This window comes from Perognathus longimembris, chromosome 3 (assembly GCF_023159225.1).
Source record: "Perognathus longimembris pacificus isolate PPM17 chromosome 3, ASM2315922v1, whole genome shotgun sequence".
Taxonomy (NCBI): domain Eukaryota; kingdom Metazoa; phylum Chordata; class Mammalia; order Rodentia; family Heteromyidae; genus Perognathus; species Perognathus longimembris.
The window spans coordinates 1,983,878-2,011,456 of NC_063163.1; the positions used below are offsets into that span (position 1 = coordinate 1,983,878).

Here is a 27,579-nt window from a genome sequence, read left to right on the forward strand (position 1 = left end):
CACACACACACACAGAGCACAATTGTAGAAAATAAGATAAACATGCCGGATGAAGTGGTTCAAATTTGTAATCCAAGGCACTCAGGAGACAGGAATCAATCAGGGGGATCAGAGTTCAAGGCCAGCCTGGGAAAAACCTTATCAAGACACCACCTCAACCAAAGAGCAGAGTATGGTGGTGAGAGTCTTTCCTTCTGGTTCCAGAAGAGACCGAGGGAGATATAGACAAAGGATTATGATACCAGGCTGCTTAGGGGGAAAAAGACTGAAATCTTATCCAAAAAGTAAACCTACAAGCAGCTGTGGGTAGATCAAGCGGAGAGCGGAGAGCGCCTGCCTAGCCCGGCCAGGCTCTGCCAAAAGTGTGTTTGGTTTGTTCGTTTGACTGACATTCATTATGGAGTCCTGGGGTCAGCTGTGGCACCCAGGGAGAGGAGAGTGACCTTGAAGCCGAGTGTGAAGGTCATGGAAAAAGCACAGAAGGCCGTGGATTTCTGGCAGTGCATTGACAAGTGTATCCGGAGTGAGTCACAGCTGTAGTCTTACATAGAAAGAAAATGAATCATTGAAGCGAGTGGTTACCAGGAGACATGGCAGATCTTGTTCCCTTCTGGAGGTTTATAAATTGACGGGACCGTTTTAGGTAGTTGAATTAGCACCACAACCACCCCTGAGAGACACCCACAGCCGCACGCCAGCCTTCCTTTTCCTTTGGTCATGTGACCGGCACCTCCGGCGGGGTTTGTTGTTCCACACAAGGGACGCACTTGGAAGGCTGGGTCTGTGGCTCGCCCGCCCTGTCAGACGATAAACCCGCCGCTCTGAAGGAGTGTGTGGCCACGGCGACCCAGCGCTGTCTCTGAGAGGAGCTGCCTGCACCGGAGACACTCTCACACGTGCCAAGTGTGAAGCACCGCCCCAAACGCCCCCGTCTCCTGCATCTTTCACCATGACCACGTCCTCAGCACCCAGACGGCAACCCCCTGCCGGTGCTGAACCCAAGGAACCCATCTGGCTGCGCCAGACTCTGCTGCCCTAGATGCTCAGGCCGAGGGAGGGAAAGCCCATTGGCCAGCAGGAGTGTGGGCCTCCACTAACTTGCTCCCACACCCTTCCCCTCAAGCCACTCGGTTCCCTAGCTCGGTTCCTACGTGCCCTGAATAGCGAGCGAGCGAGCTCGTGGGGGGAGACGCTAGCCCTGGGCGTCAGGAGAAGGCCATCTCGGGAGGTACAGTTTTCTGAAGCTAATATGACACAAGGTTAAGGTGGATCAAAGTTGGGTGTTTTACAGACTTCTATTTTTCTAAAAAAAATATATTTAGAATATTACAGAATAAAGCATCTCTAAAAACCACACGCATGGCATATTTTCATCAAATTTTAGAGGTGATGCGGTTTGTTGATCCAGTTAAAACGCCTACATCTGTCTGATCTCGTCTAGTACATGAAAGTTAGAACTGATGGGCTGGGAATGTGGCCTAGTGGTAGAGCGCTCGCCTTGCATACGTGAAGCCCTGGGTTCGATTCCCCGGCACCACATATATTAAAAAAAAAGCCAGAAGTGGCGCTGTGGCTCAAGCGGTAGAGTGCTAGCCTTGAGCAAAAACGAAGCCAGGGACAGTGTTCTGAGTTCAAGCCCCAGGACTGGCCAAAAAAAAAAAAAAAAGAGAGAGAGAGAGATTCAGAGTACTGACAGTGAAAAAGAGGGATATTATAATAATATGAAAAAATATTTTTCAGTCCTTATACTATTCCAGGCAGCATGTCTTTATATGTCTATTTTAATACAGTCCTCCTTCCCTTCCTCCCTCCCTCCCCTTCCTTCCCTTTCTCTTTCCCTCCCTCCCTTCTTCCCCTTTTCTCTTCGTTACTCCCTTCCTTGCTTCCTCTCTTTTGTCAAAAAAATCAATAAAATATTTTCTTTTTAGTTTAAATGACTTATCTAATTTTCTTAAACCAATATTGAATTGAATATAGCTAGAATTTCTATATGAATGTGTTTTTCTCAGTTGCTCTGCTATTCTCTATATGATATGATGGCTAGTTGTAAATTTTCCATCAGGATTTTTTTTTTTTTTTTGCCAGTCCTGGGCCTTGGACTCAGGGCCTGAGCACTGTCCCTGGCTTCTTCCCGCTCAAGGCTAGCACTCTGCCACTTGAGCCACAGCGCCGCTTCTGGCCATTTTCTGTATATGTGGTGCTGGGGAATCGAACCTAGGGCCTTGTGTATCCGAGGCAGGCACTCTTGCCACTAGGCCATATCCCCAGCCCCTCCATCAGGATTTTGAATGTGCATTAATTGCTTTCCTGTTTAAAAACATAGGCCCTACTGTGATTTCCTATTCATTTAGCATTTCTCACAAACGAATTCTCCTCATTGACAAAAATCATTAGTGGCTTAAGTATTAAAACATTGCATTTAGAAACATAGCATGTGTTGGATATATATGTAGTACAAATTTATGATGAAAACTATAAAAATATAGGATTTAAAATTGTCTGAATCTCTGTGTATCTATATAGATAAAATTACTGCTCACTTAGAGATTACCAATTAAATTCACTGCTTTATTTCTTGCATTTAACAAATAAGTTATGAGTGGTAAGAACTGATTCCCTGAAACCATAAGCTATGAAAGCATCTTCTGTGCCAGGTGTTCTTCTATTTGATAGAAGACAGACAGGCAGACAGACAGGCAGGCAAGCAGACAGACAGGCAGGCAGGCAGACAGACAGACAGGCAGGCAGGCAGGCAGGCAGACAGGTAGACAGGCAATCAGATAGATGGATGATAGCTAAATGAATAGCAGAAGGATATGAACTGATAGATTGGCTGATAAATAGAAGCATGGATGGTTAAAAATGATAGATGCTAGATCGATGATGGATAATTTTGAAAGGATTATCTAATTTCTATTCTTTGACATAAGCTTTAAACTCATCTTGTAACAGATGAACTAAATGTGACTATATTTCATTAGTTCACTTAACACACAATTTGTTTTGGTTCTATCCTATAGCATATTTGAAGCAGTCCATGAAACAGAAACAAAATAAATTTAGAAAGAAGGTACTGGGTTTACTTAGTGCCCGGTAACTCTCAATTTTGCTGATATATGGCATTGCAAAAAGGTTTCTTTGATGGTGCAGTAAAACAAACCATATAGCAATTTGTTTCTTGATGTGGATCAATTTTATATTGATTATAGTATGGCTTTCATTGGCAGTTAAGTCAAGAGTGGGCTAGATATTTATTAAGGTCTTGTGCATTAGATTGCCACTATTTTATTAAAGACCATCAATGGCTTTGTATGATGAATATTTGGATATGTCTATTGTTCAAAACAACCTTTCATGTTCTTTTTAAAGAAATAAAAGCAAAAGAAACATTCTTTCAAGTTTGTCTAGAGGTAGGGCAAATGCCCATAATAAACATAAAAGATCGTGACGCATGCAATACAACAGGACTCTGAAGGACAAGCAGTGGAGAGGAAGAGATGGCAGAAGGCAAAGCTGGTGAAGTTAGGTGGTAATGTAAACACAAACAAGCCACTCCCCAAAAAATAAGCAGGAGAAAATGAAGGATGGGGTAACATTGTTTAAAAACAAATGTAATCATTACCTTACTTATGTAATTGTAACTCCCTGCTCATCACTCTTTCAATAAAGATCACATTAACACACACACACACACACACACACACACACACACACACACACACAAATACGCTGCAGTTTCCAGTGTCAAATGTGCACTTCTTAAGAGATACACATCTTGGGGGAAGGAGAGAAAGAATTTCACTCATTATAGCTCCTGGCTCAGTCCAGTGGCCACTGTCCCTCATGTTTTCGAATTTGCTAGGTATCTATACAATCTCTGGCCTTTCTGCATCAGGCTGTGGGACCTTCCGAGTTAGCAGAGACATACAATCCCAGCAGAGTGTAAGAAGTCATTTTTCCTTCCTTGCACACTCTAAAGGACTTGAACATGCCAAATAGCTCCAACTTGAAAAATATACTACTCCAATCTCACACACAATTACATAGATAACGATCCTATTGTTGCTGTAAATGATGTCTACTTCAACAAGCAATTTGCAATGCTTTGCTAACCTACAAAATTCCAGCTTTGGGTCCACAAAGCTCCCCTCGAGGGCCAGCACACGGAATTCCACCATGCCACTTATCCACTGATGCTCTCGTTCCTGCCGAGTGCTATCATGAATATTTTACCATGGTTCACATCATGGACAAACGGAGCCTTCTACATCACAAGGCTAATGCTCTAGCTCTCACCATTTCCAAGAATTTTAATGACTTCTCCTCTTTTCCTAAAGCCACCAGAGTCTGCAAATGCCTAAGAAGTTATGGTAGAATATGATATACACTGTGTTTTCTATATTTCGTATCTGGAGGGAAGATGCTACCACTATTTATTGACACTGCTCCAATCAGATGGCTATGTTAAACATAAGGAGGAGTGGGACTAGAGCTCAGAGGTAGAGTATAGCTCAGTGGTAGGTTGTACATTCACAACCCTGGCTTGGAGCCCTAACACCTATACACACACACACACACACACACACACACACACACATATAAGTAAAATATATATATTAGGAAAATGATTTTGTGCCATTTGTAAAGAAATGAAAGATCTGGGAAAATTACATTAAAGTGAAGGAAGCCAGGCCCAGAGGGACAAAGGATGCATGCTTTCCCTTATATATGGAAGCCAGATTTAGCTTATAAGCAAATATATTAGGTGGTATGCGAATGCATACAAATATATGAACTGAAATATGGTAGGTTCTAGGGAGAGCTCAAAGACTGTAATGACATAGAAAGGCAAAGTTCAGAAAAACCAAACACCAGGAAGCTGGTGTTTTGAAAGGGGGTCACGGGGACTCGGGCGGGGAAGAAGGGGAGACCGCCGCGAAGATTTCAACGTCCATCCTGCAGAAGGAAGAAGAGCGAGGCCAGGCTGGGTGGCGGCGGGGCGGGCTGAATGCTGAAAGGAGTGACCTTGCTCACGACGGCGCTGGAGCCATAAACTGCTTTGCTACGCGGCAGTCCTTTCGTACGACAACTTAGAATAACTTTAAAAAGAAAAGGAAATGGAAGAAACCATGGGTCTGTCTTAGGAGGACAGGAAGTGAGCTGGAAAGGCCGGGCTGCCGGGCGAGGTGGTCCTAGACCCAGGCCGAAGGGGGCTCCTCTACTGTGCGCGGTGTCCCCTCTCCAGTGTCACCGTGAGGTGCCACACGCATTCCTGCGTCCCTGTGTACCCTGTGCCCCTCAGTGGTCGGCAGTGGTCGATGGTGGGTTGGGCCCAGATCTGCATGGCCATCCCAGGCAAGCGGGGAGGCGTCTCCCCCTCTGTCTTTCCACCGTGGTTTGCAAGAGCTGCAAAACAGACCCAGCAGCCCAACGTCCAAACCAAGCAGAAACCGCCCCCGCCCCCACCACGGCCCGCATCCCACCAGGGTCCGCTGTTGGCCACCTAGGCCTTTATTTTTAACCAGAATCTCTCCCAATTTCTGGGGGAAAAAAACAAACCAGAAAAGGCAGAATAACTCCCCCCCCCCAGTCCCCCCACCACTACACACTCATTCCTGCTGTTTGTGCGTGGCTTACTTCCAGAAGCAGGACTCACAGTGCTAAACAGTCCCTCATCTCACAGACCGAGTGAAACTTCCTGAAGATCTCTCGCCTGGGTGTTTCTCTTTGTCTGTGACGACACCCCCACGTTTTAGGAGATGTCATCGCGTCCCCGATGATGCTAAGTAAGACAGACACCCTCGAGGAGCGATCGCATTGAGTTTCGCTGCTGCGGGTCTCCCCCGCCGCTGTCCCCTGTCTGGTGGGATCCACTCCTGCCGAATCGTACGCACAGAAAAGCTCCAAGGCGGCACGCCCCGGTGCGTCCACGCTTCCTCTATGAATGTCAGGCGAGGGATAAATTCTGGACGGCGTGTGTGGCCATGAAACCCCGGTGTCACCTAATTCACAGCTCCTGGGCAGCGCCGGGGGGGCCCCGCCCCAGCCTGCCGGTGCCCGTGAGCCCACCGGAGAAGACCAGCCTGGCCGGCCACGTCCTCGGGAGATGAGCGGGGGTGACCGGAGGCCCAGCCGTGGCGGAGATGTTCGTATGGGAAAACGGGTTCCTGTGAGAACTGGGGATGGGAAATGGTTCCTGACGGTCATTCCCAGCACGCGCTCTGCTTCTTACACAAACAAACGCAAAGCCGGCAAAGAGTGGAGACGAACTCCCCTCAGAAATCACTGCTTTTCTCTCCGGCCCACCTTCGGCAGAGGCCTAGGGAGGGCGTGGCTGGACTGGATCCGGCGCCAACACTACGACGTCTGGGGAAATCTCTAAGGGCTGGAGGGAGATTGGGGATATCTCTGTTATCCCCACCCATCGCCGGAGCCAATGGGTCAGCGAGGGAGGTCAACAGATTTTAAGATCAAAATGAAAGAGTTAAGATTAAGATGATTGATCTTTGTCTCTCCCTCATTATTGTTATTTTGAAAGAAAAAAAACAACCAACCTGGAGCATACAATGCGTCTATGCACGCACAACCCAAATATCCCAGTGAAAGAGGTCATTTGTTGACTTCATGGACTACGTAGACTCTTAGCTGAGTTGGCTGATGATTGTTTTTTTAATGTAGACAATCGACAAAATAAAATGACACAGCAGCTTCGCGTGAGAACGCTATGGCTCATGTAGAAGTAGCTCATGTACTGGTGATAACGTACTCACGGTTGGAGCGCAGCTCTGTATTTTTATGAGGACAACTGTGAAAAGTAATATTTAAAGAGGCAGTGACATGGAAACAACACTGATTTTTTTTTTGTCATGTAAGTCCTTTCACTTTCAAAAGAAGACTGGCATTTTGAATTGCTCCTGCGTGGTGGTATACATACTAATATAGGCACACACATACACAGGCACGCACACACATACATAGTGTAAATAAGCAGGAAATTGGAGAAAGAAGAGAGAAAAACGCCCAGCTGCAGGAGCCCAGGGCCGAGGCCCCCAGCCCGGGCTAAAAGAGCGTTGGTTATCACGGAGGGAAGCTCCGTGCCACCCGCTCACGTGCTGCCCCACCCGCGCGCGAGCGTACCTGGGTGGTGTGGCTCTCCCGGTGCCTCTGGAACGACGAGGCCGCGGTCCCGCCCCCGCAGCCCTGCGGGAACCCGTCCTCTTCACGCAGACCTGGGGGGGCCAACGGGAGCAGCGGTTAAGCCGTGTCTCTGCCCCCACCCGACGTCCGCTCTTTACCTCCTCACGCGTGTTCATGGATAGAAACGTGAGCAAACGGTAGTGGACTCTCAAGCTTTGTCACCAAGCCGCGAATACGAACGGGGACAGACGGCTAGAGGACGCACGGAGAGCTATGAGTGCAGCAACCGGAGCGCAGGTCCTAACCCGTCCCCAAACGCCGCCACTTATGAGAAGCCCAGTGGCGCTTGGGGACTGTCGCGCAGGACAGGAGCCGAGCTGCGTCTCCACTCTGGCCTGGGTGCCGTGCAGTTCTCTGCTTTGGGGCTCCCCTGGAGACCCTGCAGGCTGGCCTCCCTGGCCGCCCAACCCCAGATTCCAGGCGCACCCTGACTCATGACACGGTGCTGTAGACACGGCGAAAGGCACCCGGGGGACAAATCTGGCATCTTCCAATGGTTGTGAGGGAGGCGTGGCGATCACCACGAGAGACCTGATTAATAACCATGAACGGGTAAGTGCCGGCCAGTGGAGTGGATTCCACCTACAGGATGTTAAACACCGAAGCAATTACTCCTCTCCTTGGAAAGCATAATTAACTAGCACTGTTTAATTGATTAAACATATACATGATTCCTAAATTAAAAATCATTAGGAAATCACTGTGCATTTTTTCCAGTTATAGGAGAGCATTTGCTCTTCCGGGAGGCCCCACGGGCCTTGCGGCACATAGTAAGGTCTGCCGATTGATCGTCTGGTTAAATGTACAAATATGCCCGGGCAGAGCGGGGATGATCCACTGCCCAGAGACAGCCCAGCACCTGGGCCCCAGCACAGTGTCAGGTAGGGTCTGGTGGGAGGGAACGGTCCCCAAACAGAAACCGTAGCAATGTCCCACAGGGCAGGGGAGCATTCATGGAGACTCTGGGGGCAGTAGTAGCAAGTAAGGCTACAGCCACAGAGTGAATACCGAAGTCATCCAGAATTCCAACATGGCCAGGGATCAAAGACAAGGCACCATTTAGAATCCCAGGCAACTAGGCAGGGAGTTGGCCAAAAGAAATAAAACAGGAGAAGGGCGAGAAGAGCAGAATCTGCACAGTCACCTCGAACAAGATGCGGTCCTACTGTGTGTGTGCACACATTCTAGGGGCTCCCGCCAAGGCCCCCCGGAGGGGTGGGTTGAGTCTATTTGAGGTGCGGCTGACGGAGGCCACGTGTCCACAGGTCCCAGTTCACTAGGGTTTGGTTCTGACAGGGCCGAGCTGGATTTGGCGCTGGTGTTGATACCGGGGACCTCAAGCGCCTGGCTCGGTGCAGGGCTCCACAGGGTGTCTGCTCAGCCAGCCCGTGTCAGCACAGAGAACAGGGCTGTGCACAGGGGCTGAGCGTTGTGCAAATGCCGCGCAAATGCAACCAAGGCCTTCTCCTCACAGCGACAGATAAATGCCAGCTCAAACGTAACAACTGCCTCCTTTAATTGCTATTTTCCCCTGATGCTCAGCAATAAAATGTATATTTATTGAACAGCAAGAAAGAAAATCATACTGATCATAAAGTGCCCTTGTTGGAATTTTTATTGTAGATCTCCATTTCTCCACTCAATAAGCATCTTTATATAAACAATATTTTGTTTGATAGAACTAACACATCCTCACGCTACGAACCGCTTTCTAATCTAATGATAAATAACCACAAGTCCAGGGAATAATTAAGTATACAAAAAAAAAGATCTAAGTCTCTGTTAACATCAGCAAAAGGAGGGCAATTAAAGTAAGTGATAGCTATAATTACCCACACATAACTATATTTCAGCAAATGAACAAACAGATAATTATTTCTGGGAGGCAGAGGAAGCGTGCAGACCCTGGCGTTCCCAGGAAAGATCATTTTCTAGAAAACAGTACTATTTCTCATTCCTGTAGAACTTCGTTTTGAGCGTTTCCTTTCATCTTGTGCCTCTGCATAGAAAGAGCCAGGGTGGTGCTGTGCGCGTCAGGAATCAGTGCTAATGACTGGCTTCAGAGTTCTCACCGTCCTATACACGTAGCAGTGTACTCAGTGCGTGCGGCACTGACGAGGGGAGGGATTTCCCCTCTAGCACTCCGTAGCTCATTTGCAAAATTCATAACCCTCTCAATCAGCAAACGCACAGTGAGGACTGCAGTCTAGCCAGGTGAAAGCAGCATGCGTGTGTTTGTTGATCTGTTCCGTTGGTTTTTTTTTTTTTTCTTCAAATTTTTATTATCAAACTGATGTACAGAGAGGTTACAGTTTCATACGTTAGGCATTGGATACATTCCTTGTACTGTTTGTTACCTCGTCCCTCATACCCCCCTCCCCCCTCCCCCTTACCCTTTCCCCCCCTGAGGTGTTCAGTTCACTTACACCAAACAGTTTTGCAAGTATTGCTTTTGTAGTTGTTTGTCTTTTTTTACCCTGTGTCTCTCCATTTTGGTATTCCCTTTCACTTTCCTAGTTCCAATACCAGTATACACGGTTTTCCTTTGTTTTTTTTGTTTTTTTTTTGGTGGTATCGGGCTTAAAGCCTCTTGCTTGCTAGACAGGCACTCTCCCACTTCAGCCAGGCCTCCGGCTGCTCTTCCAGTTGGCTGTTTCCGAGGGTGGCTCTTGCTTTGTGGTCTGGTGGTCGGGGCTGTGATCTGCCTCTGATCTGCTGCTGCCTTGTGCTTCCCACTGTCTCTGAGGAGGGCGGGCATGGGCACTTCTCCATAGCCGGGATGAACGGCACACACCGCCGTGCCCCGCCATGGAGTTTCAGGAACTTCTTTTGGCCCAGGCTGTCCTTGAACTTGGACCTTAGGATCTCTGCCTCCCAAGTGTCTAAAATTAAGGCTTGGATCGTGGCAGTTAACTGGGTGCTAAGTTTTAAGCAACTCCCAGGGCAGCATGAGACTCACCCAGGTCTCCATGGTATCTATCAACAGAGAGCAGCTTGTTAGCATGGCTGCCTTGAGAGACCGGATCCTTAGCGGAAACAACTTGTCCTTGTGTGCATTATCACTCTGGAGATGTCCACCCAGTCTTCAGTGCAGGAGACCTGAGAGACAGCTGGGTTTCCTTTCTTGGTGTAAGGGAGGTGTATAAACCTATGCTAGGAGTTGAACGTAATCTATTCGTTACCTACACTGCATTTTATGCTATCTTCCTGCATATTTATCATTTGTTTATTAGGCATCATGCACTTAGAAATGACTGGGCATACCATTCACAAACTGTAGTTTAAAAGCTTTATAATACTAAAGAATTAATTTTATATTACTAATATTCTAAGAAAAGATTCCACGAATATTTCTAGTGTTACTGACAGAAAATTAGCTTTCGGTTTTAAAATGTAGAGTAAACTCACAGCTGTTTGTATTAAGTTTTTTAGGACCCTTTCCCAAGCTACAGCTATTGTCATTTCATTCAAACACAGAACAATTAAATATATGGGTACAAGGATGGTCACTGTCTCCCTCCAACTCTTTTTTCCTCTCTGTTTTCTTAATGGCTTCTCCCTTTCCATCCTGTATAAAGTCTTTTTTCTCTCTCTCTCTCTCTTCTCCTTTCTTTCTTCCTTCCTTTCTGTTTTTCATCTCTTTCTGTCTTATTTTATATTTTTTGCCAGTCCTGGGGCTTGAAATCAGGGCCTGGACAATGTCCCTCAGCTTCATTGTACTTAAGGCTAGCGCTCTACCACTTGAGCCACAGCACCGCTTTCAGCTTTTTCTGAGTCGCTTATTGGAGGTAAGAGTCTAATGGACTTGGCTGCCGGAGCTGGCTTTGAACTTTGGTCCTCAGGTCTGAGCCCCTGAGTAACTATGATTACAGGCATGAGCCACCAGTGCCCAGTGAAGTCTTTCTTTAATAGCCCTTATCTCTTTGATTAAAAAAAAAACATAATTCTCAATGCTTATCACCTAAAATTTTAAAAAGTGAGGGAAGAGAGGAGTTATAAATAAGATGTTCCCCTACATTTTCTTCTATAAATCTTACTATTTGACACACAGACTTATGATGCCATGAATGGTCGTGTCCGGGCCACGCCTCATCTTTCTCTGCCTGAGTGACAGCTGGTTCTTCCGCCTCCAGTGCCTGCAGACGAAAATGCTTATTTATGCCAGTGGGGACTTCCTTGTCTTTCTCCTTCAGCTTCTTTAATCACATTATCTGGAAAAGTGTGCGGGGCACTTTACAATGTAGGGAGAATCTACCTAAGAAGCTCTGAGACGATTCCTTGAGGACAGATACTCAGTTTGCTGAACATTTACTTGTGCTGTCACTTAGCTATTTTTGTACTTGAGTTCGTTCTGTCGTTTGAGAGGAATTCTGCTTTCTAAGTATCTGGTATTCCAGGCAGGCTCCACCAGGCTTCTGATTCTTTCAACCATCAGGCCCCATCATTGTATTTCACTTCGCTTATTCATTTGGAAACTGTGCACCCATTTGCATTCTCTCAGGGATGCCACAGGTGGAATCGTCAGCAAGCTAGATTTATCCGGGTTTAATATTAGACAGTGGCTTCCCTCCTTTCTGACTTCCCTTATTTTAAAATTAAAAAAAAAATCTCTCTAGTATTGCTGAGCATTAGGAGCCTACCCATGTGTAACCCTTCCAATTATTTTTCTAAAAATATCCTTAATTCCCTTTTGATCTTTCCAGGATAAAGTTTCTGTGATTAGTAAAATATCTATGTTGACAGTTACTTTAACAGAACATGTTCCTAACGTCATTCTATTTTTCCTTGGATTTCAGTTGGGCTCCTTTGTTATAACTGATCATTTTTAAACTTCGGGCTGCTTTACAGATTCGTGCTTGGTCTTATTTACAAGTATCTCCTCGCGGTAGCCTGAGAAATAACTGGTCTCCCTTTCACGCTTTTATTCAAGCTTTGCAGAAGTCTGGGGGTCTAGGCTGCTTCCGGAAGGTTGGGTGGGCCTGGGATTCACGCTCAGACACGCGGTCCAGCCTGCGCAGACGGGGATGAGTCCGCAGCTTCAAGAGGGAGGTGCTTGGTCGTCGGTGGACACCCGCACCCTCCATTCCTCTCCTGCCACCGTCCCCAGCTCTGGACTAGTCACCTGTTTGCGGTCCCTGAGGTTCTGTCTCTCCGAGCTGGAGGTGCTCACGGGGTGAGCGGAGTCGGCCTTGTCCGGTGCGAGGCGTCTGTGCGGTGGGGGCGGCGGGCGGAGGGGTGGGGTGGCCCATCCTAAGGGTGGCGGAGCCCGTCCACGCGCCGGGCACCGAGCGGCACCGAGTGGCACCGAGTGCCCTGGCGGGGGGGGGGGGGGCTGCGGGCTGGCTTCCGCGTCGCGCTTCCGGCCCACGGAGCGCAGCCGTGCTGGACTCCACGACCGCGGGGCTGACAGGGGTGCGCGTGGACCTCCCGTCTGGGGAGGCGAGGTGGAGAAGCACCGTGCCTTAGTCATGCGTGGAGATGAGCACGTTTCTGGACAACGGTTCGATGGCCGCCTCCATCCCATCACCTGGTGGAGGAGGCCAGGCTTGCATCCCACGCGCTGATCAGGACGACGTGGTCCGCAGCGGCCTCCTGCAGGTGCTCTTTGCTTCCCAGCAGAGAGCTCAAAGCAGCACCACGGGGTCACACGGAAGTGTCCCACGTGCGGCCACCGCGGGTCCGCACGCTCGCATGCGGCCCACGGCCTCACTGGGTCACGGATCGAGGTGCTCACCAGAGCCAGGGACACTGCTCGCATTTCTCAAAAAACTCATTTCTTTCCCGAGGATCCAATAACCTTCTCCCTGTGCCCACCGCACCTATAAAACAATTTCCAGAAGGTCCATTCTCTTCCTCTGCTTCCCCGCGCGTCATTTTAGAAAGGACAACACTTTCCTTCCCTGTTATTTTTCTTCGGTTTTAAACAACTGGGTGTAATAAGATTCTAATTCATCCTCGGGTATCCTTCATGTGATTTCTGATTCTTTCAACTTCAGCATTTCCATTTCGCTGTTTTAATTTCTCATTTCTAATGAATTTTCACATTAAAAAAATCTATCTGGGCAGGGTTTTCACACAGCCATGCGTTCTTTAAGGAGTATGTCTTTGAACTTCAAACTTTTGAATCCCTGTGGATAAACTACAGCTGATTATTTTTGGTAGTAATTTATGACTTAGCTTCTTACCTTGTATGCTGTGTACTCAGTTCTTTTTGATTGCATTGGTCTTCATATTTGGGGGAAAAAAAGTAATAGTGTCAAGGATACTTTGAAGACGATGATTGTCTCTGAGGATAATAACAGCTGTACCCCGGGAGCACATAGCTCCAACTGTGGGGTTGAGATCAGCTTTAGCTGAGAGGTGGTCCTGGTCTACTAATCTAGGGGTGTCATTCTTCAGAGCGCCGCCCCCAGCCCTGGGTGGGCCTGGGTTTAGGCTCTGGTCCTGGAGTATCAGGAGGCAGAAGCGGAGGTGGGCTTCCTGCTGCCCGCTCTGGACTCAGGAGCAGCGCCCGCGCTCCTGAGAGAAGAGACTCGATCGAACACCGGGCTCCCGTGCATTCACGCTGCCCCTCACCCCACTGCAGAACTGTTGACAGTTCTCCAACACCCTTCCATCAGGCGAAGCAAGACACGCTCTGTCCCGTTCTCGGCATGTTCTCAAGGAAGAAGGGTGTGGATTTTTGTCACCAGGCATCAGGAGAAGATGTAGGCTTCTCTTAGGAGTGAGAGGAAATGTCTGTGCATACAGGTTCAACTAGGACGGGCAAAACGAGTTTCTAAACGATGTACTCATCCATGCCCTTAGAACATCTAGAGACAGCTTAGCATTTGTGCTCCTTCCCCTAGCATCCTCCTCCATACCCATCATTGTAAGAATGTCTTGTTTTAGTTGCAAAGTCTTAGGAGAGCATCCCTCTCCTTTAGGTAAGATTCACTGTGTGATGGTTTTTGCAGACCAACACTGCAGAAACTCTGGCATGTCAGCAGAGTGGCTGCCTTTAGCCTTCGGCAGTGTAACCAATGAGAAGCCCGCAGGAACTCCTGCAGTGGAATTTCACAGTTCATATCCTATTTTTCCAGTTGTTAAGCCTACTCCAGGTCTTAATTTTAAATTCATTCTCTCTAGAAAGTTAATACTGCTCACAAGTTTCACCCATTCATGTCGGAGTTAGAAAGAAAGAGCTTACCGTTAGAGACAGAATTCCCATTCTCAGCAGTCACAGCGCCGGAGAGTGAATTAGATAATGGAATTCCACTGGTATTCGCATTTCTGTCTTGAGTCTCTGAAGCAATCTCTGATGTTGAAGGATCATTCCGGCTAGTTAGGTTCATGTTAGTTTCAAAACCTAAAATGAAGTTTAGAAATAATTATTCTTCTCTGATAAAAGAAAATTGTGCTGAAAAGCTGAGTTAAAAACATCGGAAGAAAGAAATAACAATGATCAAATCAAGTATTAGTTACAGTTAAAATACATTCATATTTATCCTTAAATTACAGAACAGTCACCAAGTTTTTGTCACAACATTGCTAGACATAAAGAAAAGCATCAAGTGCTGAAAATCAACTTTAGACCTTGTCATTTAAAATACATATTCATAGAGAATTTTTTATAGGTTTCATATATAATACTGCTCACTATGGGAGAGTAATCGATTCATCCAAGTGTTGGCGCTTTCTGAGCTACTAAATCTAAACACAATAAAGCAACATTATAGCTTCAAAGAAAAATAACAGTTTCAATGTAATTAGGAAAGATTCCTTATCCATCTTGGAAAATTAAACCTGAAGTAGTTTAGGATGTCTTCTGTTTGCCGAAGTAAGGACTTCCATATTCCATGCCCATCCTGAGATGTCTGAGCACAGACGCCCTCCTCCAAACTGAGCTGAGGACCAAATACAGGCGTTTAACCGACTACGTAGCCTGGGGAGGCTTTGGAGGCTGACTTCCCTACGGGATTCCGGAAGTCCCCAGGCAGCCTGCGAGTCACTGGCCCTCACAAGTACTTACAATTCCGGAATGATACCTGTCCTAGTCATCTCATGTTAGGAGCGAGGTAGGGGGGAAAGAAGGAGGAGACAGGAAGGAGGGAGGAAGTCCTAGCCCCGACCCCCCAGCTGTTCCTGACTTGACTTTTCCGGGTCTCTTGTCTGCATCTCCCTGGCCCCTTGGGTTCTGCACCGTGGTGATCGCACAGGCCTGGGAGCTCTGTGTGAAGCTCCACACTGACATGTTTCAAGGCGGTGAGGAGCGCATTCCCTCCATGCCCGCTCTTCACTCACCACCTGAGCTTCGTTACAACACCTGCTAAATAGGCAAAGTCGTTTTGGATAAAACGAACAAAGCAGGAGTCATCCAAAGACCACAGTACCGGAATCAAAACAGGTACCTAGACAAGGAACCGAGAATCTAGAAGTACATTCAGTCCTTTGTCTGAGCTGAGTTTCCACGAGAGAAGATCACATGCACTGAAAGAAAGAACAGTCTTCCCAATATTTGGTGCTGGGAAAACTGGATGCCCCATGCTGAAGGACAGAAGGACGCCCTTGCTCAACAGTTACACAGACCACTGCGAGCCAGGCACTGATGGTTCAAGGCTGGAATCCTAGCTACCCAGCTGGTTGCAATATACAAGATCATAGCTCAAGGTCAAGCTCGAGTCTTGATCTATGATTATCTACATTAGGAAAATTGAGGCTGGAGGTATGATTCAAGTGAGAGAGCCTATAAAAGTCAAAGCGCTGAGCTCAATCCCCCAATATAAAAATTTAAAGCTCCTCAAAATAGATTAAAGACTTAAATGTGAGGCCTGAAACTATGGAATGACTAGAGGAAAACACAAGGGACAGGGATTTTTGAGGGGGAAGAGGAAAAGGATAAGAAACAGAAGCCAAATTAGTGTCATCTCAAACTATAATGGTTGTGCACTGCAAAAGAAATAATCAGCAGAGTGAAGAGACAACTTACAAAATGGAAAAAAAAAGTGAACTATATATCCAACAAAGAGTTACTATCCAGAATTTACAAGAAACTCAAGAAAAATTAACAATCCAATTACAAAAGGATCGATAGACCTACACAGACATTTTTCAAAGGAAAGCATATATACAAACAAAATGTACACGAAAATATGCTCAACGCTCAACACTTTTAACCCTCAGGGAAATATAAACAGTCTATTATGTAACCTTGCTCCAATTAAAATGACTACCAGCAAAAAAAAAGACCAAAGAGGACAAGTGCTGGCAGAATGTGGTACGGCCACTATGGAAAAGTCTAGAGGTCCTTCAAAAACCTAAAGACAGATCTACTGGTGACAGCAATCCCAGCTCTGACATACACCAAGGGCAATGAAATCAGTCCACGAAAGAGGAGGCGTCTATGATGTGCGCTGCAGAAGGATCCAAAGCGGTGTCGCAGTGTCCGTCACCTGAGAAACGAGTGACCGAAACACTGTGCCCTCAGCGAGATGCTCTTCACCCTCATCAACAATTACCTGCTGTCACCTGTGGCAACTTGAGGAGAAATGGAGATCATTCCGTGAAATGAAACAGACCCAGAAAGTCAAGAGCCACGCGATTTCCCTCATACGTGGAATTTTAAAAGGTTGGTCTCCTAGACAGGCGCTGAGAGCAGAATGATTACCAAACCTGGGGGTGAGGGGGAGGGATGGGGAAAGCTCGGTCTAGGAGGACTGCGTCCGTGGAAGTTAGGAAGGAGGTTCTGGGGTAAACTGTTGCACAGCAGGTGACTAAAGATGGCACTAACACGAGGTACATTTCAAGAAACGAGAAGGAGGTATGCTGAGTTTCGCTACACAGAGATGAAGACCGATGTTCAACCCGATTCAAGCACTGCATTACTGGACATGAACTGACACAGCGCACAGCATCCCACAGAAACAATGTTTAGGCTTTTATCAGTTAAAATACTTTAATTAAAAGTTAGAATTTAGCGAAACGGTCGCAGCTTTAAAAACCTTAAGACACTATGTGGAAAATGAACTGTCTATCTTGTGGGTTGGGGCGGGAGGGAAAAACCAGGAGAGAGTGATGGAAGGGGAGACATGGTTCAAAAAGAATTGTACTGATGACTCAGTACCTGTAACCCCCCCTGTATATCAACTCTACAATCACCATGTAAAAAACACTTCCATTACAGACAAAAATAAGCCAAGCCTGAGGCTTTGTAGCTAATGATCCGATGAGCCAGGAATGATTCCAGTTGACTGCTGGACCATTGCCCACAAAAGTAAAGACAAAGCCATTTGGTGCAGCGGCTGGGGGGGGGGCGGTGGATGCACAGGAGCACCCCAGGACCTCTTCACAGCGGCAAGAGAGACGGGGACAGGCGGATGTGGATGGGCTGCCTACCTGTCTGGCCAGGTCTCATAGCTGCTGGAGGCCCCCCAGCTTCCCCCCCCACCCACAGCTGTCTTAAGTCACAGCAATGAACCTGCCCTCATTTCTCTGTAGATTGTCTTCCCGTCACTCGGGTCAGAATTCCATGGAGTGTCTGCCCTTCGACATGCGTTAGCTGCTGGAGATCAACAACCAACACCACGTCCCCGTCTTCGGGACGTGCCTCCCAGGAAGGTTCTCCGCCACAGAAGGGCAGGTCCACGGCGGGGAGGGCCACGGAAGCCAGCCCACCGCCACGAGGCACAGGAGCCGGCGGTCCACAGCGGGACTGCTCCCAGTGCCCTCAGAATCCCCGTCTCCTGAGCGCTCACCAGGTGCCAGGTCCCTGTTGGCCCTGGTACTTGATGTTATCCTCCTCTTCCTAACAATTCTCATTTCCTCCTGTGCCTGTGCTTAAGAGGAGACCACTGAGGCTGGCCGGGGTGGGGTGTGTGTGTGTGTGTGTGTGTGTGTGTGTGTGTGTGTGTGTTCATCGCCACACAAACATCTCGCCTGACTCAGTGCCACTACAGCACCCCCCCCACTCTTCCCCTCCCCACCTTTGTGTCTGCTGTTCCCCCACCCCCCACCCCTTAGTTCCGCTTGCTGGTGTAAAGCCCAGGTGGCTTCCAGCGCTGGCTTCATCTTATCACCCACACCTCGTGCGAATGAGCCAAGCACTCGAGCTGGAGGAGGGCACCCCAGGAGCTGACGCGGTGACGTCAGGGATGACGTCCCTCCTTCTGCCTGGCTGGCTCTCGTTCATTCCTTAGCCGAGGGGTTCCGGGCTTACCGAGCCAGAGGGCGGCATTTTTTTTCCCCCTCCTAAACACACTCACTCCCATTAAATTCAAACTCAAAAAGCAGCTGTGCACCAGCGTGAACCTTTCTAGATTCAAACACAAGGAGGGTTAAACACAGAAATCCCGAGTCACGCGACTCCGGGGACGCGCGCTAGCTCAGCGCAGAAGTGTTTGCCACATTGTGTGTCCAGGTTGCTTCTGCGTCCTGCGCTTAGCCATGCTTGGGTTTCCAGCAAGAACTAGTCAGGAGCACGGTGGCATTGGGAGCTCTGAGGGACCCTGTCTTCCTGCACACGAGGTGTGTGTGTCACGGAGAATTTTAGAGCAAGCAGTTTCACCCTCCTATTCGTGCCTCTAAGGCACAGTCACCAGTGTTTTGGATGAGAGGAAAATTCACAGGAGTGCATGCCTGTAATTCCAGCTACACAGGAGGGGTTCACAGGAAGACCTGTGGCCCAAGGCCAAGCGGAGGAAACACGTTAGTGAGACCCCATTTCAGTCAATTAGGTGGGTCTGGTGATAAACACCTGTCATTTCATTTACATAGTAAACAAAGGTGGGGAGATTTCTTCCCAAGGCACCAAATGTAAGCTCCAGTCTGAAAAACTAAATCGAAAAGGAGTGAAGGCATGATCCTAACGGCGGCGGCTCTGCCTAGCAAGCAGGAGGCCCTGGGTACACAGCCCCAGTACCACAAAAACAAACCAGCCACACACACGCGCACACACACACACACGCACACACACGCACACACAGCCTTAAGGAAGATCCTGCTTAAGGAGTCCACTCTGTGACTGGTGGATTCCAGAAACTCCAGTTAGTCTGAATGCCTGCTTCCTTTTCTCTGAACCCATAAACAGGATTTCTCCTTGACCTCAGCCTGCTGCTGTTTGTATCCACTCTGGAGAAAGAAATACACAGGGATGAAACTCAAACGATGAAGCCTTGGCTTTTACATTAGGATATGATTATTAAATGCAAGGGCGCAACGCAGACATAATCGAGTTGGGTTTTAGTCTACTGAGTGAGTAACAAAACCTGAAATGTTAACACACACACACACACACACACACACACAATCTGCAGTCATTCCTGTGTTCATTTTATTCGGCAAAATATCACCCAGGGCAGGGGGCATCATCCTTTTCAAACTCGGGTTCTCTCTACGAGGTGAAGGCTACTCCCCCAGCCTCCCATCGACAGCCATGGGCACGCACGCCCTTTGGGGCCGTGGCTGGGGAGGGTTTGGACTGCCACATTGTGGGCTGACAACAGGGGTGCCGCAAAATATCCCCACAATACACAAGACGGCCACGCACCAAGTCTTACCAGGCCCAGACCGCCAGCAGTGTTCGGGTAGGGAACCCCGGTTTTAGAATACAGGTCATAGCATGCTGTTTCACACGCGCAGTATCAGCTGCTTCCTAAACCTGGCTTCCAGCAAGGGTTCTGAGCCAGGGTGTGAACGTAAGAAGAGGTTTTGAAAGTGTTCATTGACTAAAAAAAAAAATGTGTGAACGTCAAGATACGGCTATAAAAAGAAAGGCAGTAGGGATTTGCACTGGAGCTGAGGCAGAAGGGATGAAGTTAGGGAAAAGGGAGGCCAGCCTTTGTTCTTGGCGGGGGTGGGGTGGGGTGGGGTGGGGTGGGGGGCAGGGAGAGTCAAGGAAGAAGGCACCAGAAGGCCAGAAGGAGCCTGGAGTGGCTCCCGGTGGCTTTGCAGACAGCGCACCCTCGAGGGTTAACTGAGTGGCAATCTCTGGCACATAATTAAGCCTGCAAAGAGAACGTGAGGGAAAGGCGTGCAAACCCCTGGGTAAATCTCCCTCCTAGAAACAATCGCTCCCTGACGGCTAGCCAGGAGGCAGAAGCCAAAGCCCCAGTGAGTGGACTAGAAGCCCGGGCAGAAGTTGGGCAGGACCCAGACTGACAGAGGGGGCAGCGGGGCGGGCCCAGGGAGCCCACTTGCCGATCACCCCCAAATTGTCAGAGCAGGAAGGAGCAAGAGAGCAAACTGAGCACAGGGAGCTTAAGAGGAATGCTCGGGTGCTTAGCATCTCGGCTGGTTACTGTAACCATGAGACAGACTCCAAGTTTCTGTAACCCAGGAGAAAAATGACCTGGAACTAAGCCTGGTGACTTAATACCAAGAGTGCTGTGCAAGGCATAACAAACGTGAATACATTTTTAACCTCATTCCTTACTCCTTATGCTGGCTATAGCTCTAGAGGAAAATTCCTTTCCCGAAAGGGAACTGGAGCGAGGGGACTGAGCCTGCTCTCTCCTCCTTGGCCTTAAGAAAAAGTACAAACACAGAGCAAGGCTGGCACCGTGCACGGCCTCATTTTCAGGATCTGGAAGTCGTAGTTCCGCAGGGCTCGTGGTACACACTGGCCGGATGTAACGAGGCACCCATAGGTCCACTTAGATCTGAAATCAGCCTCAGGTTTATATTAAACCGAGTCTAGTTTTCAGATCTCTGGTTTGGCTAACGTCTTCTATTCGTGCCATAAAGAAGATCACAAAGAAGGGTCCAGAAGTAGCTCCAGGCCCCTGTGCCCTGCTGCGGTGGCTTCCGGGACTTGGAGTAAACCAGGCTAGCCCTCCTTGCCGCGGACGCTCAGGCATTTGGCTTCTTGCCTCTCGGAAAGTCGCTGCAAAGAATCCCGCAGGCACAGGGCTGGGCCGGCTTGTGTGTGGAGCTCTCTCCTTGTGCGCAGAGAGGCGGAGGCCGGGGGGTTTGCATCTCGCCGAAGGGCTGCTCTAGGAGCTCCCAAAGGCTGCACGTTGGACTTGGGTGCATTTTGGACCCTAAACTGTGTGGCCTGGGTCTTAGCCCTTTGCAAGCAGTTGCAGGAAAGTTACCCAGAAATGCTCCGTGTGCGGCTGTGATCGAGGATCTGTGGCCCTACCCGGTTCTCCTGTGACACGGCTGTTGAGCCAGGGATCTGCTGCTTGTCCCCTAAAGGATGGGCACCGGGCAGGCACAAGAGCTTCGGGATCCCAGGAGTAAACACTCGGGCTCCTCCCCCTCGGGCTGGGGTGTTGGACTCAATGGGGATGTCTGCTGTCTCCACTCCTAAGTTGCCCCTGCCTTCCTGCCACGTGTAGGGAGATAGATTGTGCTGGAAATCACCCACGGAAGCAAGTTCGGCATACGAACCCACTTCCACAACATAGGTACTGAGCAAGGCAAAGCAAGGGGAATGACTGCCAGTGTAAAGAAGGTTTGCAGGACCCCCTCCCCAAATGCATGGAGATCGCCCCTGTCATGGAACTCACTGGTCCTTTCTTGCCCAGTGTTTCCTGTCGCTGCCCCCAGAGGGGGACCGTCACTTCGATTCCTTTCCTTTCCTGGGACGCGGGCTGCTCCCTGTTATGTAATCAATTGCCCATCCAGTCTCTAAGCCAGCCAGCAGGTCCAGGGCATGGCGGGGCAGGCTCATGGTGTGCTCACCGACACGGCTGTCCTTTGGACACGCTCCCTGCCAGGAGGGATGGAAACCTGGGGGCTTCAAAATAACACACGGAACGCCGCGCGGCTGCTGTTGGTGGTTTAAGGTAACTTCTTCTCCCCAAAACGCGAGGGGAGGGGAGGCGGGGGACCCACCTTTCTGCTGAGAATGCGGTGTCTGTGGACGGCTTATCCTTGAAACGGAGACCCGAAGGTCAACGCCTGGGCCTTGAAAGACGGCCACCGATGGGCCCAAGGGCTGTCTTCCTGCGCTGGCCGCCCCTCTCTCTTCTCTGCCAGGTTTCTCTATTGGGCATGTGGGGGCCAGTGGCTGGACCCAACGTGGGGCTCGTGGACTGGGGGGCTGGGTTCTAGGAAACCTGTGCCCTGCCCGCACATTAGACTTGACTCTGCCTCCTTAGACACAGGGCTTCTCTCACTGCCTGGCTCATGAGAGCTGTGTCTGAAGGAAGCCCACCTTCCACCTTGAACACCCTCCCAGCTCAGCCTGGTGCCGTCCCCAAAGACATCCACAATGCATCGCTTCACAAAGGAATGAATGACACTTGCCCTCAGCTCAGACTTTCCGCCAATGAAGGGAGCTTGCCCTCTTCCTTACTGATTTTTCTAAGCTCTTTTCAAAACTTGGGGGGGGGGGTAAATAATAATTAGTAATATCAACTACTAGGCTCCTTTGACCATCTTGCCCGGAGTTAACCTCTGATATATGAAGTCCTGGAAACAGCTACATGTCTCGAGATGATGTCCTAGGACCATCTGATTATCTCGGGAACAAAACGTGTTTTCTAAAATGATGACTGAGTTTTCCCAAGATGTATTCAGTCCCTAGAACATGGAAATGCGTGGCTTCCTAGCTGGCCCACCTGACCAGATTTTTCAATAATCATCAGATTAAAAAGGCATTTCAAGGTCTTTCATTACCATGTGTAAATTAGGGAGGCATTTCCCCATAAATCAGAGATGATTTTAAGCCTGGGTTGAAGGGATAGCAGGGACTCCCCCTCCCTTTCCACTGGACCACAGCTGCATGCAGAAAATGAATGTTAACCAGGGGAGCAGACAGATCTCTGGTGAGGCAGGATTACGTGGTGGAAATGGGAGCCGGAGGCACTTGAACACCCCAGCAGGAACTGAGAACAAGCGAAGATCAGGAGAGTGAGCAATGGTAGGTTCCGTTTCTCTTAAAGGACTGAAGATAATCCATCCCTTGAAAAATCTCAGAGGACTGTATTAGTAGCAATATGGGGAGGTAATTGAATACTAAGGGACAAGTCAATACAATTCTCAAACATTTTTACAAGACTGGATTTTTCCTCTGTAGAATCTGCTGTGTGGTACTGGCGATTGACTTTTGAAGATAATTGTGAACTATTTACAAGAATCGATCGTGGGGGTACCCTGCTTTAAATCAGTGGTTCTTCTTGTCTAGGTCTTCTCTGTCCTGCTGGAAAACCCAGCTGGCAGGTGGTCTAACCCGAGAATCCCAGCTAAGGAGAAGCAATTCCACCAAAGGACATGACTCCACAAACAGCTCATTGCTGGGGCCTTGGTTGCTTCTCTGGACGAAATCAGTAATGCCGCGCGCACGCGCGCGTGCACACACACACACACACCCAGGCAACACAGACCGGCACACACACATACCCACATATCCTTTTGAAACGATCTCTTGCACCAGCTGTACATGTGAAAATCCTTTCTTCCTTTAAAATGGAAATACCTTCTGGAAGATCGTGTTCGGTCACGAGCCAGAGTTTGACGTGTGAAGATCTTTTGGGAGCGTGCAGGGCCTTGGAGCAAAGCACACGCTCTGGTCCCACGCCACTGTGGGGTCCCAGGGCTCTTCGGCGTACGTGTCCCCTGCCGCTCAGGCCTCCTGGCAGGGACTCAGTGGCGTTTAACACCCACCCACTGTGTGGGGAAAGAAATGAGCCGGAGCCTTCTGGTCCTGCAGTCGACAGGGGTTGTTCAGCCGCACGCCGAGGACACCGATGAGAAAACTGCCCCTTTCAAGGAGAAACCAGGGCAGAGGGGGGGCTCCGTGGGGGGAGGTCTTGCTGCTGACTCAGGCAAGGAGGCGCGGGGCAGAGTGTTCCGGAAGGCAGCCGCTTCCCGGGCCATCTAGGAGGTGCTCGTCAACATGAGTCCAATCAGCCCCAGGATCCAGATGCCGGCTGGTAATGAGGAAATCAAGTGTTTGTCTTCCAGTGTTCTTCAGGAGAAGGAGAGCAGGAAAGGATGGAGAGAGCGGGAGGGGGGGCGGGGAGGGGGGAATCTAGACCCTCTGGAGGAAAAGGTCCCTCATGCCACGGTTTCTAAAGGAAGAAACGCCAAGGCAAAGGGAACACCGTTGGGGTAACAGGTCCCCCCTGGCTTGTAAGGAGAGCTGGGGGCTGGGAGGGGCCTGCGGGATCCAGCACCTTCGCAGTTTAATTTGCCAGCCAGCGTGCTGACACCCAATGCCCGCAGCTGCGTGCTTCAATGGAGGAGAGCGTGAGCTCCGCCTCCAACACCACCACCACCCCCGGCCTAGGAAAGGGCACGCGTGAACAGTCTGCCTTTCCTTGTTCCCGTTGGAGTTTCAGGTGCGGTGGCTGTTCTGCCGACAGTGCATCTCGGGGCCCAGTGTCTTCGCTGCACTCGGCGTATCTAAAGTGATGCACTATTCGGCCTGGTTGGTATGCTGACAGCTGCAGACCCCCACACAATACGTTAAGGCAGTTTTCCCCGGGTAATTCACACAATGCGGAGGGGATCTCTTTGACCAGACCGATCTACCAGTGTAATGGCGGGGAAGGGGGGGGGCCCTCTGTTTGGTTGTGTTCCTGGGATGTGTGCAATCACCCCTCCCCCCCTGGCTGCCAACACGCACCTCTGGTCACTCTTCACCCTGGCTGGGTCCCGGCCCAGGCTGGGGCTCGGTCAATACTCGCTTAGTCCCTGAGGTTCCTGACACCCCACTCACTAGTCGCGCCGCAGTAGCACCCCGACGCGCGGAAGATGCCTGGGAAGCACTTTGCAAGTGGCGACAACTCGGTGCCCAGTCAGGTCCCCGGCGAGGGGGGAGGAAACAGGGCCTGGACACGTGCCCGCGTGGGGTGGGGAGCACGGTATCTCTGTCCCCCCCCCGCCCCCCCTCCCGTCCCCGACATCGCTGCGGGGACCAGAGACGCATCGTGCAGCAGCGCACAGAAAGGATGAGGAAGAATGGAAGGAGCAGGCAGAACGAGCAGGACATCCCTGTGGTGGAACATTCTATGAGCACTGACGAAGGGGCGGGAAGGTTCTTCCCCCTGGCCCTCCTCAACGTTGTCCTCATCACCAGCCCTGTGTCTGCCTTGGGGATCGTCTCTGTACCTTTACTTTAACTGTTCCCAGAGATCGAATAGAAATGGAACAAGATTGGAGCTGGGGTGGGGCGGGGGGGAGAAATGTGTGTTTGACTCCTGACTCTGGGGCAGGTTGGTCAGCTCGGTCCTTTGTCCCTAGGGATGTCACTTGGGCCTTTGCCCTTGTCCAGGGGAGGCTGGAAGGGAGTGTCACCACACATGGGGAAGAAGAGGGCAGGTGACAAACGGCTTTCCCACCTGTACCCGTGTCCTTGAAGGTACGGGAAGCCAGCCACCCTGCCCTCCTGTCCACCCTCCTCCTGCCCACCCCTCCTGGCCACCCCCCTCCTTCTTGGACCCTCACTAGCAGTCAATGCTGGATTCCGAGGGAAGGAGCACCGCAGAGCTACTCCAGAGCCCGGTCACGAAGCTGAGCAGCAGCTCCGCGCGGACAGACCCCCCCCCCCCCCCCCCGCCTCGGCTGTGCTCTGAGCCTCGTGAATTCTCCTTCAGGTCTCCCTCCTCCTCCTCTGCCAAGCCCGTGACGCCGCCCTGAAAGGGTCTGGACTTGGTCATCTCCCCGTCATCACCAGGCCTATTTCCCCCGGACACCCACCTCTCCCATTTCTGAGAAGGTGCTGGCGTGGAGTCCTCCTCAGGGGCCTACAGGAGGTTTGGAAGCCGCAAGGGGGGGCGCCCCTCTCCCGGAACCCCTCTCTCGGAGGGGGAGGCACCTGTCTGCCGCACACCTGGCCTGTGAGAACTCAACATCAGTGTCAGGTTTCTGTTTTTCGAATTTGTTTTTAGATTTCGGGAGCAGCCCTGGGAACTATTCTAAGTAAACGCTCACCGGAGGACCGTAAGTGAGAGTATTTGCTCTGCCAGTTCCTGCAAGCCGGATTGCATAACTTCCTCATATGAATGTTTGGGAATTTACAGAGAGAAAGTATAGCAAATTGTGAGAAAAGTCTCAAGGGATACTGAAGACTTACAAAAGAAATCTTTGTCAAGGAATAGAGACACCAAGGAGACCGAGCTCTTAAGACGAGCTGCTGACTAAGTTTCTAAGAACGCGAAGCTTCTCAGCCAAGCGTCAGTTATCAGCGAGGTGCTACTTCTAGTCTGGCCTCGGAGAATCGGACAACTGTGAAGTGCGTAGGTCCAGTTCCCCAGCCAGACACGCTGCTCAGTACCGAGGAATGAGGGAAAGCACGAGAACCTCCACGCCTCCTGTGGGGACTGGCTCTGAGGGGAAGATCCCCACTCCCCACCCCACCCTGCCGCACGCCGGAGGGGGGGGGGTGCAGCCCCTTGCCTGCCCAGCACCCCCCTCCCACCCCGGGGACGCTCATCCACTTCCCCCGCAGACTTCCTTCCCCCTTCCGAAACCCAGGAGAACCGCGTGGGACGACGTGAAGCGTCTGCAGAACGCCAAGGCCCACACAGCAGGAAAGGCCGTGCTTTTCCGTCCACACCCTTCCAAACTTTCCTGAGCCCTTGGGCTACCTGCAGCACGCGTGCGTGCGCGCGCACACACACACACACACACACACACACTCCACAGAGACTGCTCATCGGCGGGGTGGCGTGAGAAGGCATGAACTCTGTTGGGCAGCGTGAACCCGGTGAGACGCCTCAAGGACGTGACGTCTCGCCCCTGTGAGGTGGTGCAGAGACCTGAATGAGTCAGGCTGACTTCTAAGGCTGCGGACCTCACACCAGCGGGTCAGAGGTTCAACGATGGTCGTGTCAGAGCAGAGCATGGGCAGTGGAGACGCGGGTTTCCGGCAGGAGCCAAGCAGCATCTCCACGAAGCGTGGAGCCTGGGTCTTCTGGGTACTAAGCAGTGCGCAGCTCCGTGCGCTTGCGGTGGCAGAGAAGCACGTGGCTCATCGGTTAGGGACCTAAATGCCGCTATGTCGCGTTCTGAATTTCAGATGGGATCGCGATCCCTTTTGAACTTGGACCTTCTACGTCTATATCTGTTAGGATTCATATTTAGATATCAATAATTATTTCTGAGGCACGGCCCGAATGGATAGCACATGCTCGCCTATGTAGACCCTAGGTGGCTGGCTTCGAACTTGCGATCCTCCTGCCTCTCACTCCCAAGTGCTGGGATTTACGGGTGTGTACCACCACGCCGGGCTTAGAAATCTGTATTTCTTGTCCATTGCAGAACGGTTGCATGTACCAGATGTCTATGTCAGGCAGTGACCGAAGCCATGGCAAACAAAGGTCTTCCACCCTGGAGAATAACACTGTTATAGTAATAAAACTCATCATTTAACTCCTGGGATCCGGGCTGGGCTTTGTCACGGATAGCTGTGAAATGCATTGTCTTCTCTCTTCTCTAGCAAATGCAGCTCAGAAC

General features: G+C 50.1%; 1 protein-coding gene across 1 annotated transcript in view; it reads right to left on the reverse strand.

The window, feature by feature from the left end:
- Positions 1–27,579, reverse strand: part of Myo16 (myosin XVI) — a 328,439-nt gene that overhangs the window by 11,445 nt on the left and 289,415 nt on the right. The window contains exons 33-34 of the mRNA XM_048341097.1: positions 14,387–14,545; positions 7,138–7,229 (exon numbers count right to left, since the gene is read on the reverse strand). Of these exons, the coding sequence (XP_048197054.1) occupies positions 7,138–7,229; positions 14,387–14,545 (251 nt within the window). The remainder of the gene's footprint in view (positions 1–7,137; positions 7,230–14,386; positions 14,546–27,579) is intronic.